Source organism: Tetrao urogallus, assembly GCF_951394365.1.
Source record: "Tetrao urogallus genome assembly, chromosome: 1".
NCBI classification, from domain to species: domain Eukaryota; kingdom Metazoa; phylum Chordata; class Aves; order Galliformes; family Phasianidae; genus Tetrao; species Tetrao urogallus.
In genome coordinates, this window is record NC_136813.1 from 69,069,733 (window position 1) to 69,084,355 (window position 14,623).

At 35.7% G+C, this 14,623-nt stretch overlaps 1 protein-coding gene across 1 annotated transcript in view; it reads left to right on the plus strand.

Moving 5' to 3' along the window:
• Nucleotides 1-14,623, plus strand: part of STS (steroid sulfatase) — a gene marked incomplete at its 3' end in the record, with an annotated part of 81,026 nt that overhangs the window by 35,915 nt on the left and 30,488 nt on the right. The window contains exons 6-7 of the mRNA XM_079549546.1: nt 4,546-4,683; nt 13,438-13,597. Of these exons, the coding sequence (XP_079405672.1) occupies nt 4,546-4,683; nt 13,438-13,597 (298 nt within the window). The remainder of the gene's footprint in view (nt 1-4,545; nt 4,684-13,437; nt 13,598-14,623) is intronic.

Below are 14,623 nucleotides of genomic sequence, written 5' to 3' on the forward strand. Positions count from 1 at the left end.
AAGAGATGATGGGGTTACCTTAATTTAATTCCTGTGCCAAGAAGAAGGTCCCAAGAAATTTAATATGTAGCGGATATTTAGCTAAATGACATCATTATCTTTTATGGGATCAGTATAGGCTTCCAGATATTTATATGTGCAGGCGTTATGTGTAGGAAGTTACGCATGTATTCAAAACACTCTTAGCTTGTCACTCTCAGACGTAAGCCCCTTCAGCTTTAAAACATGTTACTTGTCATTCTGATTAGTTATGCTATTCAAAAGCAAACATTAATATCAGCAGGGAATTCTGACACGTAAACTAAACAGAAGAAAAGTCTCTAGGCAGAGATGTGATGGCTGATCTTCCCAGATCAATCTTTGTCCAATAATTATCTCAAGCTTACTATAAACTTCTGGATTTGACAGTCATGTCAACGTCTGCTGGGTGGGATAAAAAGTTCTATTAAAAGAAATTTCTTTTGCCATGAACTGTCTTGTCCTGAGCCATCTTTAAACCTCCTTCTGAATCTTACTTTACTTTGAATCAAGCAAACTGTTTTAAAGCTTTCCTAATGAGTTGAGAGATCTTTTTCCTAGTGCCTACACTACACAGATGTATTCTATAGTTTATATTCTAGAGCATTTTTCCCCCCATAATTTCATCAAGATTCTACATTATTTCAAATTAATACAGGTAACTCTTCTGTCTATTGACTTCAAATGACTGTAAGCTAATTATGAAGCAAATATATTTTTCATACTCTTGCTTGACTGGAAGAGATTTCCTAATTGTTAATACATTTGTAACTCTTTATTGTTCAGTGTTTGTGCCATGTTTTCAAACAAGTAGTCATTTTTTAAAAATCCTGTAACAATGTGCGTGAGCATAGAGGGAATCTTACACGGTTAAAAACTTCAAAAATTAACATCAGCATTATATAGGTAGGTTCAGCTTCCATTTATGCTCATGTTAGTCAAGTTGAATAGTGGCATAGTACTGTCTGTTTCCTCCTAAAGAGTAGAGTCAATTGCTTTCATCATTTTTACATGAGTATCAGTCCACTGTAGTCAGCATTGTCACTTTCACAATGAAACAATCCTATAATTTAACATAGCTTGAAATGAGAGTGGAGAACAGAATGTAGAGAGCTCAGCATTTTTCAGAAGAAGCTTTGCTTAAATTTTGAAACATCATCTTAATTAAAACAGGCAACATCTTAATGCTATCCTGAATTATTTATTTATTTATTTTTGTGTAAATGAAAGAACATTGTCTAATGTCATATGTCATATGTCTCTGACTCAATGTTAGCCACTGAATTGGAATATACATTTCTAGAATGCTAATAGGAGGAGAAGGTTGAATTAAATTATAGTTGCTCAGTAGGTTCAGAATTTATGCAGCTCTTTCAGTGTTAGATTTATTTTGTTGTTTGGAATGCTGTCTTTCAAAATCTGTTCTGTTCAAACCAGAAATATGTAAGCAAAGGCATTCACCGAGATCAGTATGGATCTTAATTTTTTAGAACAAGACTTTCAATTCAGTCTTTTTGATAAAGAATCTTTCTATTTTTATTAATAGTTTCCTGCATTGGGGATTTCAAGCCATCATTGCTAAAACTGAGCTACAGTTTTCCAAGTGTTTTGACTTATTTATCCCACAGTTTCATATTCTGAATAAACTTTTTACTTCTACAAACTTTTTACATTTGTATTTTGTTCAGAAACTAGGAATGGGATTCAAACAGATCAGCTAGGCATGCAAAAGCCCCATTCTTTTAATCAAAGATCATATATGATGACATATGATAAGTATCCAGTCATATTTTGTGGGAAGCAATACTGTTACCATCTTACTCTGATGACATTTAACTGTCCACAACAGTCATGAAAATTTAACTTATGTAGTAAATTTCTTGCATTTCAGATTACTTTGTTTGGTCTCTAATGTTTACTTTTACTAATATTTACTTTTCAATTAATTGCCTGTTTTTTCTTTTTAGTCAATAGATTTTTTAAAAAGGCCTTTTTGCAGTAATGATTCACCTTTTAAAAAGTTAGTCAGCTAAAACAGCCTAGGTGAAAATCCTCCTTGTTCATTAACTATGATTATCTCAGTATGTTTATACATCAGTCTTAGCTTAATTCTAAAGTATCTTTATAATCTGAAGAAATAATAAAATTAGAAGAGTAAAAAATACATATATTGTTATTGGAAAATGATAAAATTTATATTTTGCTTATTTTATATTCTTTGCTTTCAAAATTGATATAATGTATGGCAGTATGTCAAAGATATCTGCTTACACTACATGCATTGCATTTTTATTGTTTTGGCTACCATTTAGAAATGCTAATAAGTAGATGTATGGCATATGTTAACAGAAACCATATCATTCAGATGTACTTTAATGGATCTTATTTTAGACACTTTATTGGTTATTTATACAGTGTTCGTTATAGAAGGTGTAGCTGTTCAAGATAAGAATAGAAACCGAATTTTTGGTTCATTTCTGTGAGTGCATTGAGAATGTGAGTCTATGACAATAGAGTGCTATTTGAATTAATTAATTCTGAGAGGACAATTGAGCCAGTCAAAATTAACATTCAAATTGGAGCATGCCAGAATGTATAAATAAAAAGGATCAAGAGAAAATCACAGAATCACAGAACTGAAGGGGTTGCTAAAGTAGGTACCCTACAATAGGCCACACAGGTAGGCCTCCAGATGGGTCTTGTATGTCTCCATAGAAGGAGTCTCCACACCCTCTCTGGATAACCTAACCTGTTCCAGTGCTCTGTCATCCTAATCAGAAATAAGTTCTTCCACGTGTTAGTACAGAGTTTCCTATGTTCAAGTTTTAGGCCATTACTCCTTGTCCTATTACTCCGCACCACTGAGAAGAGCCTGACCTCATCCACTTGCCTCCCACCTCCCTTCAGATATTTTTCAGATATTTTTCATTAATCAGATCCCCCCCAGTCTTCCTTTTCCCTGGCTGAACAAACTCAGGTTACTCAGCCTCTCCTCATATGGGAGATGCTCCAGGCCCTTTGTGGACCTCTGCTGAACTCCTTCTAGGAGATCCCTGGCTTTTTTGATCTGCAGAGCTCAGAACTGGATACAGTATACTAAATATGGCCTCACTAGTGCAGATTAGAGAGGGAGGATCATCTCCCTCAGCCTGCTGGCCATACACTTTTTAATGCACCTGAGGATATCATTGGTCTTCTTGGCCACAAGGGCACATTGCTGGCTTATAGCCAACCTCTTGTCAACTAGGGCTCATAGGTCCTTCTCTGCAGAACTGCTCTCCAGCAGATCAACCCCCAGTATGTACTGATGCATGCTGTTATTCTGCCTCAGGTGCAAGACTGTATGTACACTTATTCTTGTTAAACCTCATCAAGTTCCTCCCAGCCCAATTCTCCAGTCTCTATAGGTCTTGTTGAATGGTAGCACAGCCTTCCAATGTGTCAGCCACTTCTCCTAGCTTTTTGTCATCAGCAAATTTGCTGAGTTTGGACTCTATCCTTTCATCCACATCATTGATAAAGATGTTGAACAAGACCAGAACCAGCACTGACCTCTGAGAAACACCACTAGTTACAGGCCTCAAAAATTATCTTTATATGCTTTGGGATCCCTGAAGAATAAGGTTAAAGCTTATTTGCAGGCTAATGTGTGCTATATTCTTATTCTTTGGTTAGTTTCCAAGGTCAATAATTTTCGATTCCTAATCAGTTTTAAATTCACTGGAGCAAGTTACAAAGAGTTACAAAGAGTGGCTTCACACTCATTAGTACAGAAGCCTTCTTTAAAGAATTCAGTCTAAATAGATGTAGATGTATGTGCAGTGCGAGACTCCTCTGCTGTGCCAAGGGAAAGAAGTCTTTTGTGTAAATGAATGTGAGGACTGACTCTGCGTTGGAATTTCAGAACATAACCATATGGATTTTTCTTTTAATTATGTGCACACATGTGCTTGTTACCTTGCATATTAATAGATGCATATAATTGCATATTAATAGTTAATAGATGTCTATTGTTGTATGACAACAAATTAGTGACTAATTAGTAGGCTTGATCATGAAACCATGTTGCCTCCAAAACCATTCCATACCTTAACTTTTTTTTTTTTTTGGGTGAGAATTTCTTATTCTAGCATTCACACGGGTTTTTGCCATGTTGCCTCTGCTGGTTGCTAGGCAGCACAGCTTTACCCCCAAACTCTTAACTGTATTCTGTATACTGAGACTCTTTCAGAAACCTCAACGGTTTCTTGCTGTGGAGTTTTTGTCATTGAGAGCAACTGCTTCCAAAGATCACTGGCTCTCTGTAGATTAGCTCATTTTTCAGTTGTACACAAATCTTCTCATTTTATACTTCAGGAAACCCTGCTGCAATGGAACCATAGTCTTGACTGCAACAGGCTGTGCAAAATTGTCCCCTACTGCATACTGTATGTTGTCAATTACTATGTGTATTTGTACTTGCCAAGATTAATTACAGCAAGCCACCCAAAAGCACTATGTTTTTTTATTATTATTATTTCTTTTTAGGACAGATTCTGGATGTGCTGGAGAATTATAATCTGAGCAACAGATCTCTTGTATACTTTTCATCTGACCAAGGGGCTCATATTGAAGAAATCTCTAGTTCTGGAGAAGTCCATGGAGGTTGCAACGGTATATATAAAGGTGAATGTTCTCTGATGTGTTTTTGTTTTTTTTTTAATTGTGTCAGAAAATACTGTCTTGGTTTTTTTTCCAAATCTGTAATATACTCTAGGGTCAAAAATTTCAAAATTTCAATTTCTTAATAGTAAATGCTCATGACCTTCACACTAAATCCAAGCGCAGGCTTGGATATATATAATACAATGAAGGACTGAAGACTTTCAAGTCAAGGCTGCATCAGGCCTTGGGCAACCTCGTCTACCTGTGGATGTCTGTTTTCATTGTAGGGGAGCTGGACTAGATGACCTTTAGAGGTCCCTTGCAACTCTAAGATTCCATGATTCTATTGACCTGGTGTAGAGCAAACGAAGGCAATGACAGAGCCTTTACTTGAGAAATAGGTGCTATAGGAGAAGATATCCATGAGGAACAAACTCACCCCTCCCAGTAACAGTTTGGAGAAAATGACGAGCTGAGGAATGTGATCCTCCTCCGTTCATACCATCGTGCCACAGCAGAGAAGGGTGGGGGGAAAAGGGAGGCTCGGATGGCAGACAGGAAGTATTGTGGAGACAGAAGGAGTGGCTCTAAACCCCCCCTCCCTCCCACCCACTCCAGACACTCATGTACTCACATAGCTCACCCATTGGTTCAGGCTGTGACCTAAGAATTCCACCACACCTGGATAGACATAGACTGGATTGACCTGGGAAGACTGGATCGATGGGCCAAGTGGTTAATTGTATGAGATTAAATATGGCCAAATGTTGGGTCCTGCATTTTGGTCACAACAACCCCAGACAACTCTACAGGCTTGGGGAGAAGTTACTGGAAAGCTGCCTGATGGAAAGGGACCTTGGTATACTGAGGGACAGTTGGCTGAATATGAGCCAGCAGTGTGCCCTGATGGCCAAGAAGGCCAAGCATCCTGGCTTGTATCAGGAATGGTGTGGTGAGCAGGACTACGGAAGTAATCTTCCCCCTGTACTCGGACTTGGTGAGACCCCACCTTGAGTACTGTGTTCAGTTTTGGGCAGCTCAGTATAGAAAGGACATGGAGGTGCTGGAGCAGTACAGAAAAGGGCAACAAGGCTTGTGAAGGCCGTGGAGAATATGGCCTATGAGGAGAGACTGAAGGAACTGGGGGTCTTCAGTCTGGGGAAAAGGAGGCTGAGGGAAGGACCTTTTTGCTCTCTTTCAATATCTGAAAGATGCTTACAGTGAGAGTGGGGTTGATCTCTTCGCACTGATGACAGGTGACAGGATGAGTGGAAATGGCCTCAAGTTGCACTAGGGTAAGTTTGGGTTGGATATCAGGAAAAACTTTTTTATGGAAAGGGTTGTTAAGCACTGGAATAGGTTCCCCAGGCGGTGGTCGAGTCACCATCCCTGGACGTGTTTAAAAACCATTTGGATGTGGTGCTTAGGGACGTGATTTAGCAGAGGGTCGTTAGAGTTAGGGTAGTATGGTTAGGTTGTGGATGGACTCGATAATCTTTTCCAACCTGAGCGATTCTGTGATTAAACTGCATTATCTTTTTCATGGCTCACCTTTGAACTCACTCCGTGTCCATATCTCTTCTGTACTGGTGATCCCAGCACTGAAATCAGCATTTCAGGCATGTCTCATTAGGTCTGAAAAGAATGAAAGAATCACCTGTCTTGACCTTCTATCAACATTCTTCGTACTGTAGCCACAGATATTGCTAGCCTTCATTGCCCCAATTCTACATTGCTACCTCATATTCAATTTGTCATGTCCCAGGACCTGCAGATATTTCTCTGCAAAGATGGTTGGTCCCTAGCCTTTCTTGATGCAAGGGCACAGCAGATTTCTCCACAGAGGCAGTTTTGGCACATCCCTTTGCAGAACTTCATGAGTTTCCAGTTAGCCAATTACTCCATCCCATCATGGTTCCTCTGGATGGCAGCATGATCCTCTGGTGAATCTGTCATGTAACATCTGCAAAACTGCACAAAGGAAGAAAGATATGTAGAGTAAGCAATAACAGCACAGTGAAGTTTTCAAGTGAAAGGACTCCACTCTTTTTAGTCAGCAGGCATCTTTCTGAAAAATTACCCTTGGATTTTAAGAGAGCTACAAAGGAGTTGCTATACAAGCAAAACAAGTAATGCCGAAGTCATGAGGTTACAGAGTATCATGTGGATTCCCTTGGGTTAACACCACAGTGAAATCTATCTTAAACATTAGCACATAAGCCTTATGTGGTGCTTTAAGTAATTAAGGAACCATATGGTTACATATTTGTAGCTGAAGGCACAGCCTGAGGTGTTTTAGAAGCTCCAAAAATTATTTCCCTTCTAGGATGCTGGACCTAAGACAGAGGATAAATGATGACGAGAAAGAAAGATCACAAGTACTCTGGGGAATATGCCTTTCTGTGGAATAGTTTGATTGAATGGAGTATTTTCTATTAAGCTTTGCAGAATTTTGTATTCATACTTACAGAACAGAGAGCAATTTGAAATAGATCTTATCTGAATTAATAAAAATCTGATTGATAGGATTATCTTGGGAATAGTATGCCTTTTATTTTCAAAATGAATTATAACATGGCTTGCAGTTGCCTCTTATGCTATACTGGAAGTACTGCAATGTACTATGAAAAAAATAATTGCTATGTAAGAAACAGTTATTGTATGAGAGAGATTCTTAACAAAATACAAAGAAATTAAGACCTTTGCAATCAGCTGAGTATATATTTTCAGTTTTAAAATACAGTGAGCTCTGTTTTATCTTTCGCTGTCTCCATCTCTGTATCAGTCCTCAATTTAACAAGTACATTAAGAATAATTTGCAGAAGACCTGAAGTGGATACTATCAATTGATTGCATAATAAGCAATTTTCATACATAAGGATTTATTCATATTTGCCATCAAATGTTAAGGCTCTGTACATCTCTGGTAGAATTAGAGAAAAACAGACCTGTGAAGTATGTAAATCTCAGACACTGTTGTAGCAGCGTGACTGAAAAAGTAAAAAGAACAGTCCCTATATGCTTGTGGTTATGTGTGCATGCACTAGGAGCTTTATTCATTTGCAAAACTGGGAGACATTTGCGTCTTTCTTCCCTGCATTTGGTAGATAATCTTACCTTTTTGTATATGAGTGCTATCTGAATGTAAATATGAATCAAGACACTTAACCCTCTTGTTAAAGCTGGTACACTATATTTAGCAATAATTGTACTGCCCTAAATCAAAAGCTCTCAACAGATCCCCACAAGTTGTACTCACTAATTTGTCTTAATATCCAGCCGAATCAGCACCAATAATAAAATTTAAGAGGAGTTTGGAGAATTAGGCTTTCACTGCAAGACTGAATGCCAAAAAAATATTATTTGAGGTTATTATTAGTCTAGATTCTGATTGTGGAAGGTCACTAAATTTGTATATCTCTTGAAATTAGAAACCAGAACTAACATGGTGTTAAAGTAGTTGATACCTAGTGTGATTTTCCAGTATCCTTTTTTCTTAGAAGATATTATAAGGTAATATGGAAGTGATGGATTAAAACAGTGGGCCCTCTTTCCAGTTACCTTTTTCTGACAGATGTCAAAACCAGAAGCCTCTGAGAAAGACGCAGGAGCTATGCTTCTCTTCTTCAGAGAAAACTTCCAGTATGACCTTGGTTTTAGACACAAATCTTGACAATTACAATTCTAGAAAGGCTTTTAGCATTAACTATTACAATTTTTCATCATATAAGTATGAAGGTCCACTTTGATTTTAAATTCTTTAGCAATGAAATCCATATTAAAGACAGTCACTGTTTTGAAGTGGGACAATTTCAGATTCCATTAAACATCTCCTTGAAGTGTAATATTTCTTATTTGATAAAGGAGTAATAAGCCGTTATATCTTCCTTATCTTACCTCTCTTTTCTATATTTTCATTATGCCTCTTTCCCCTTAATGCTTCATTCGGAAAAATATTGTCTGGTTACTGTCTGCTCTGTTTGATTGATGTGTTGTCCCTTGTCCCTGATTTCTTATTGTGGATTTTTTTTCTTCTGTGAAATATTTCTAATTGTGCAATACATTCTCTTGAAATAGCCTTTTCATATTTTCCATGAATATTACTATTCATTTATCTATTTAAATTTTTCTATTAGCATCTTCATTTTGTATCCCACCCGCTATTTTTTTATTTTATTGATTACAAGTGTGCTTTAAACATTAGGATTAGCATAGGTCCATTTTATTGTGTGTACAGCTAAGTTCGCTGTATGAATAACTGAGAGCATAGACTCTAGCTCAGTTATTTTTTCTATATTTTCCATTATAGAAAAATATTCATATAGAATTCGAACTTGAATCTTGTCATCCTTCTTCATCCCACTTGGCAAGAAGTCCATTCTCTTTTCTCCTGAATTTCACAGATCAGTAATACAGTGTGTCACATGTAGATTTTGTTCAGTTTTACAACTCTCTCCAGTTCCAATATTGAAGTAAATATATTAAAATAATGGAGGACATAGTGCAGAGTAGAATGTGTCATAACCTATTACATTTTTTTTCCCCAACTGTTAGTCAGATTTTGATTCATGACAATTTTTGGTCCCCTAGCCCATATTTAATATTCCAGAAACTTTTCTTGAAGGTCCTTATCATGGATCTTTTGAAGTTTTAAATGTAGATACAGCCTCTGTAGCAAAAATTGAATGACTATTTTAGTAGAATCTTCTGCCCAGCATGATTGAATGATTCTTCTGAATGATTCTTGGGTGCACACTTGATAATATACTTTTTCCTAGCTTCTTAGTGTTTTTAAGTAATTACTTTCTCTTGGAAATGTGTCAATTCCACATGAACCTCTTTGACCAATAAGTCCTTTGCATCCTTTAGGCGCATCAGTTTCTTTGGAATCCTCCAGTTCATGATACATAGTGAATGATACGTGACAAAACCAATATTTCTTACCGACTTAGCCCCTAATTTTCACATGACATCTATTATAGATCTGTGAGTGCTCAACACAGAACAGTGAAAAGAATTAGCTGATATTTTTACTGAAATTGATGCATTTTTACTATACTGCAGTGACCAGTTCATTCAGCAGTGTTTATGTTATTAGTAAACCTTTTCCTTTCTGTAATTCACAGAGAAATCAAATTGACTCTTACTTCGGCTGCAGAAACTGTGCTAATAAATATCTAGTAATATTGGTTGAAGTTTCTCTTTTGACTTTAATAAGCACAGGCATTGAGTTTGTTTCCATTGTGCTGTATTCTTCCATTCTCTGAAGTGGTCCAATTATTATTATTTTTTTTTAAATAATCCAGCCATCTTGTAATTTTGACTGAATCAGAAAATATCTTGAGGGAGAATTTTACTTATTTGATGATAATATGTCCATATGATCTGTATCTTATTAGTTTCACTTCTATAGGAACAGTTCAAGTTGAAAATTAACAAAAGAAGTACATAAAAAAGGATTGAAAATCAGTGTAATAATGAGTATGCATGCAAGTGAAAACAAATAGTTATTTGATACTTTTGTAAGATAGACAATAGCAACCAGATCTGATTATCAATATTTGTAGTGGAAAGTCTACAACAAAGAGGCAGGCAAACAATTAATTTCTTTGTATTTTCATTCACAACAAAAAATAGGTTTTGAAGGGTTTATTTTTATATGAATTCAAGCAGGAATGAAATGGTAGCATGGTTATAATCCAAATGATCCAAAAAAAGTTCTTTTAAATACTTTTCATCATGCATCATTCAAAATATTAGTAGTGATATACCACAGAGTTCTCTTTTGTATATCAACTTTCATACAAGCTCTATTCCCAGAGTTAGGTAATAGCAGTCATTTTAAACCAGAGGGAGGGGAAAAAGAGGTATTCTTATGGCTAAGATTTGAGATGTAGTTAAAATGGAAATTTGAGATCATGTTGTGGATGACTGCAGAGAGTTATGTCTATTGCTTGTCTGCTCCTGCAGTTCTCAGAAAAAGGTAAATGTAGGCTGTTGTTCAATAAAATACTAAAGGATGCAACTATTCAGAGAGCTTAGATAGCTAAACATGAAAATACAGCCTGGGGTGTTTTATACTGTTTTAAAAACATTTCAGAATAATTTAAAAGAAGAAAAATAAAATATTGCTATTCTGTGTAGAGTTTGCCAGACATACAGACTGCTAAGTTGCTGTCTTTTCTCTGTTTCAGTGTTGCTGACTCCAAGAAAAATAGAAAAGTAATGAGTTAGATTTTGGAATAGCAAGAGATTTTTTTTTACATAATGAGCTTTTTTGGAATTTTTTTTTTTTTTTTTTTTAATATTTCAGCTGTTTGAATGTTTGCTTCATGTTTCAAGCATCAATATGAAAGCTTGATATAAAAACAGGTAGCTTGAGCAACATGGAACAGCTATAATTTTAAAGACAGCAATAATAAAAACTTTCATACTTCATTTCAAGTAAATCTAGTGACGTCACTAAACAAAGTTTTAGTAAAGCAGGAAACCATGTAGGCATAGATAATAGAATACAGTCTTCCTCAGTTACCCAGTCATTCGTGCCCTAGTTCCCTGCTATTTTTCTGTCTTCCTGATATCTCCTCTAGAGTTATAAAAAAATTATGCTGCAATTAGTCTTTTCAAAGGAAAACAGTCTCTTCTTCTTAGAAGTACACAAGGAGATAGTCCTACTGTGGAGTCCATTTTTGCTTTTTGTATCTCACAGTAGGCAGGCAGTTTGCTGCGCACTCTGTTTGTGCTGGGGTTATTTGGAAGTTTTCTATCTCTATAATGATTCAGGAAAATTGTGCTGTGAATTTAGTAGCTCTAAAAGTTATCCAATATCTCAGGTTTAGAAGTTGCAATGTGTGTGGGAATGGGTTTCAACACTTACCTTGAAATTACTTCAGATTACACAAGACAAAGATCAAAGCAACAATAAAAATATAATTTATTTGAACAGTTCAATCTACAAAACACTGTTACTAGGTTCAGACAAATGTGCAGAAGTAAGAGGAGCACAGCAATGAAAATTACCTTTAGAAGGTAGATACTGTCTCAGGATTTTCTCCACGTAGTACAGCCAACAAGCTCTTGTGATGTTTACACAGAACTAGGATCCGTCTCGTCTCAGTACATCACCTCCCTGGGATAAATTTTCACAGAAAAAATACGTTAATTTGCAAACATCTATAATTTAATATCCTTTTCCTGAGTTCATGTTCAGACTTAAGTAATCCTGCTCAGTAGGATTACTGTGATTCATAAGTCAGTTGAGATATTAACCTTGACACTTTCCTGCTGGGTAACATAAAATGCCCAACTTTCTTTTAAAGTGCAAATGACTGTTGTACATGGAGAGGTAGAGACATCTTTTGTACAAAAGGTGAACAAAGTTTCTTGACATCTATCTGGTTTTTGAACTAACAGTATTAAATATTTGGCATACTTCCATCTTCTAAATGGTAGGGATTTAAAGCCAAATAACCAAATAACATCTTTATAAATTTAAATCTACATTTTCTTAGATAGTTATTTTGGAAGTCCCTTTTCCTTCAACAATAATTTAAACAAAAATAATCTTCACATCTAATTTCTAACTTTTAGAATAGATACCCATTTACCTTATGGTGAGAAATTACATTTGATTAAATGTCAGGAGATGATGTTTGAGACTGGTCTTAAAAGAATAGCCTTGTTGAAATCAGAACACGCTCTGATTTCCAAGAACAGCTTAAGCTAAGATTTTTGCTTGTTGTAGTGTTGTATATTAGAAAGTTTAATTTTTGTAATGTCAGAGTAATAATTAATTATGTTTTCCTGGCCATTTTATACTATATAATATATTCAGCATTGTTTTGATGTTGATATTTCCATGCTTTGATGAAATCTATGAAGAAAATACACAGTAGTGTATTATAATAGAAAAATCACAAGCTAAAAGATTTCAGCCAGAAAATTCTCTCTACATGAACAGCTATAAAGTTGCCATCTTATTATTAAACAATGAAAACAAAGGAAATATCCATTCTGAATCCTCCAATGCAGAAATGGAAAAAATCATGGAGAAGTCAAGACAGTATTGAAGATCTGAAAATCCTGTTGCATTGAAGTTCTAAGCCACTGAGGAAGCAGAACTATTCAAACACTTCGTTATGATATTTTGTTTTATTAATTATTTATTTTTACTTGAAAAGGGAGAAACAAGTAATATTTGAACCATGAGTTACTGTTGGCTTCACACAACAATGTAATTTCAACACACATATTCCATTTCTTTCAGTTATTTCTATTGTTGTTATCATTGTAGCAAATTTCTTACCAGTTCATTTATTTAGAGAGTTCTGTAACATAGTTAAATTGATTATTCTAACTAAAAACTTTTGACAGCATTTTAATAAAATATCATATATATCTCCTGGTTTTATACCTCAGACTGAGTCATACTTCAATTTATTTTGATTCCTGTTTTTTAGTTATGTCTGCATATATCTGTGAGATACATTTACTAGATCAAATTTTCTATGAGGATTTCTGCAAGCTGCCTTTTTATTTTCCATGATCATTATTTGTTTATTTATTATAACTAAATACAGTTTATAAGCTCTGTCTAATATATAGTGGTAGATTTACTATAGGAAAGTTTCTGATCGTAGATGGGAAATGTAGTTCACTATACCGAGCAAGTTAAAATGCATTTAATGAAAAGATAGCTATAATTGGTATCTTGTGGGATTGTGTGCTATTTTTCTAAGAAGAAACTGGTGTCTTATTAAACACTTTCTTTTTTAGGTGGAAAATCAACTAACTGGGAAGGAGGTATTCGTGTGCCAGGGCTTCTCCGTTGGCCTGGAGTGATTCAGGCTGGCAGTTATATTGATGAGCCAACAAGTAACATGGATATTTTTCCTACCATTGTCAAACTAGCTGGGGCACAGTTACCCTATGACAGGTATGTGTACTCAGTAGTTATAAACAGCTAGAACTCAGTATCGAGTGCTAATATTTCCCTTACTTTCTTTTGTAACTCTTTTGGGTGTTTTTTTTGTTGTTGTTGGTTTTTGGTTGTTGTTGTTTCTTTTTTTTCCTATTGCTGATATCATTTGTAAAGATCAGCTCTGTGGCTAGTTCAGAGCATTACAATGCAGTTCTGTTATCCAGTGTGGTAAGCTTGCAGGGGAGGGAAAGAGTACTGGACAATTACAGGGTGAGAGAATACCAAGAGCAACATGCTGACCTAGAATTATTTACCAAAAAGCAAAAACAAATGTATCAGAAAAAGTTCTGCTCCGTATGACTGAATATGATAGAAAAGGGACCTACAAGTTTAAATTATTTTAACTTTATGAGTTAAACCTTCACTGCCTTAGGATAGCAAGTCACATCAAAATGCTACCTATATTTTCATTCAATTTATTGTTCTCTACCAAATGAGTAAAAATAATCTCTTAAGAGTGTCCTGTAGTCTGAAACTCCATGAGACTTTCAAACTTCCTAAGATGTTTCACTAACATTCCCACATCCATGTGTTTTATTTTCTTCAGGAGATATCCATTCTCATCAGGCAGGTGCACACACCTAAATTCTGCTGCCATCCAACTCCAATATGTAGATAGATGCTGCTACACTTATGCTTTGAATACATCTGCCATGCACAAACAACTTTTGAGCACAAAGCATCCAGAATCCACATGAGGTAGATCAGCCAGGAGCTACTCTGCTAATGATGATTCATGGAGTGTGTGCAGGAAATGGCAGGGCAGGACATATGTAGGACATGAAAAATTAGTCATACGTGCACTGAGACATCCCTTACAAACAGGAACTCTGTCAAACCTAAGCAGTTCAGACTAGTCTAAATGAGGGCAGATCTTATACATTTCATTTTAATATTTTTTGAGTGAAGTCTCAGGCTTATATATTCTCATATATAAACTAGCAGATGTGGGCTATACTTTGTACAAGACTACTAGAGGTA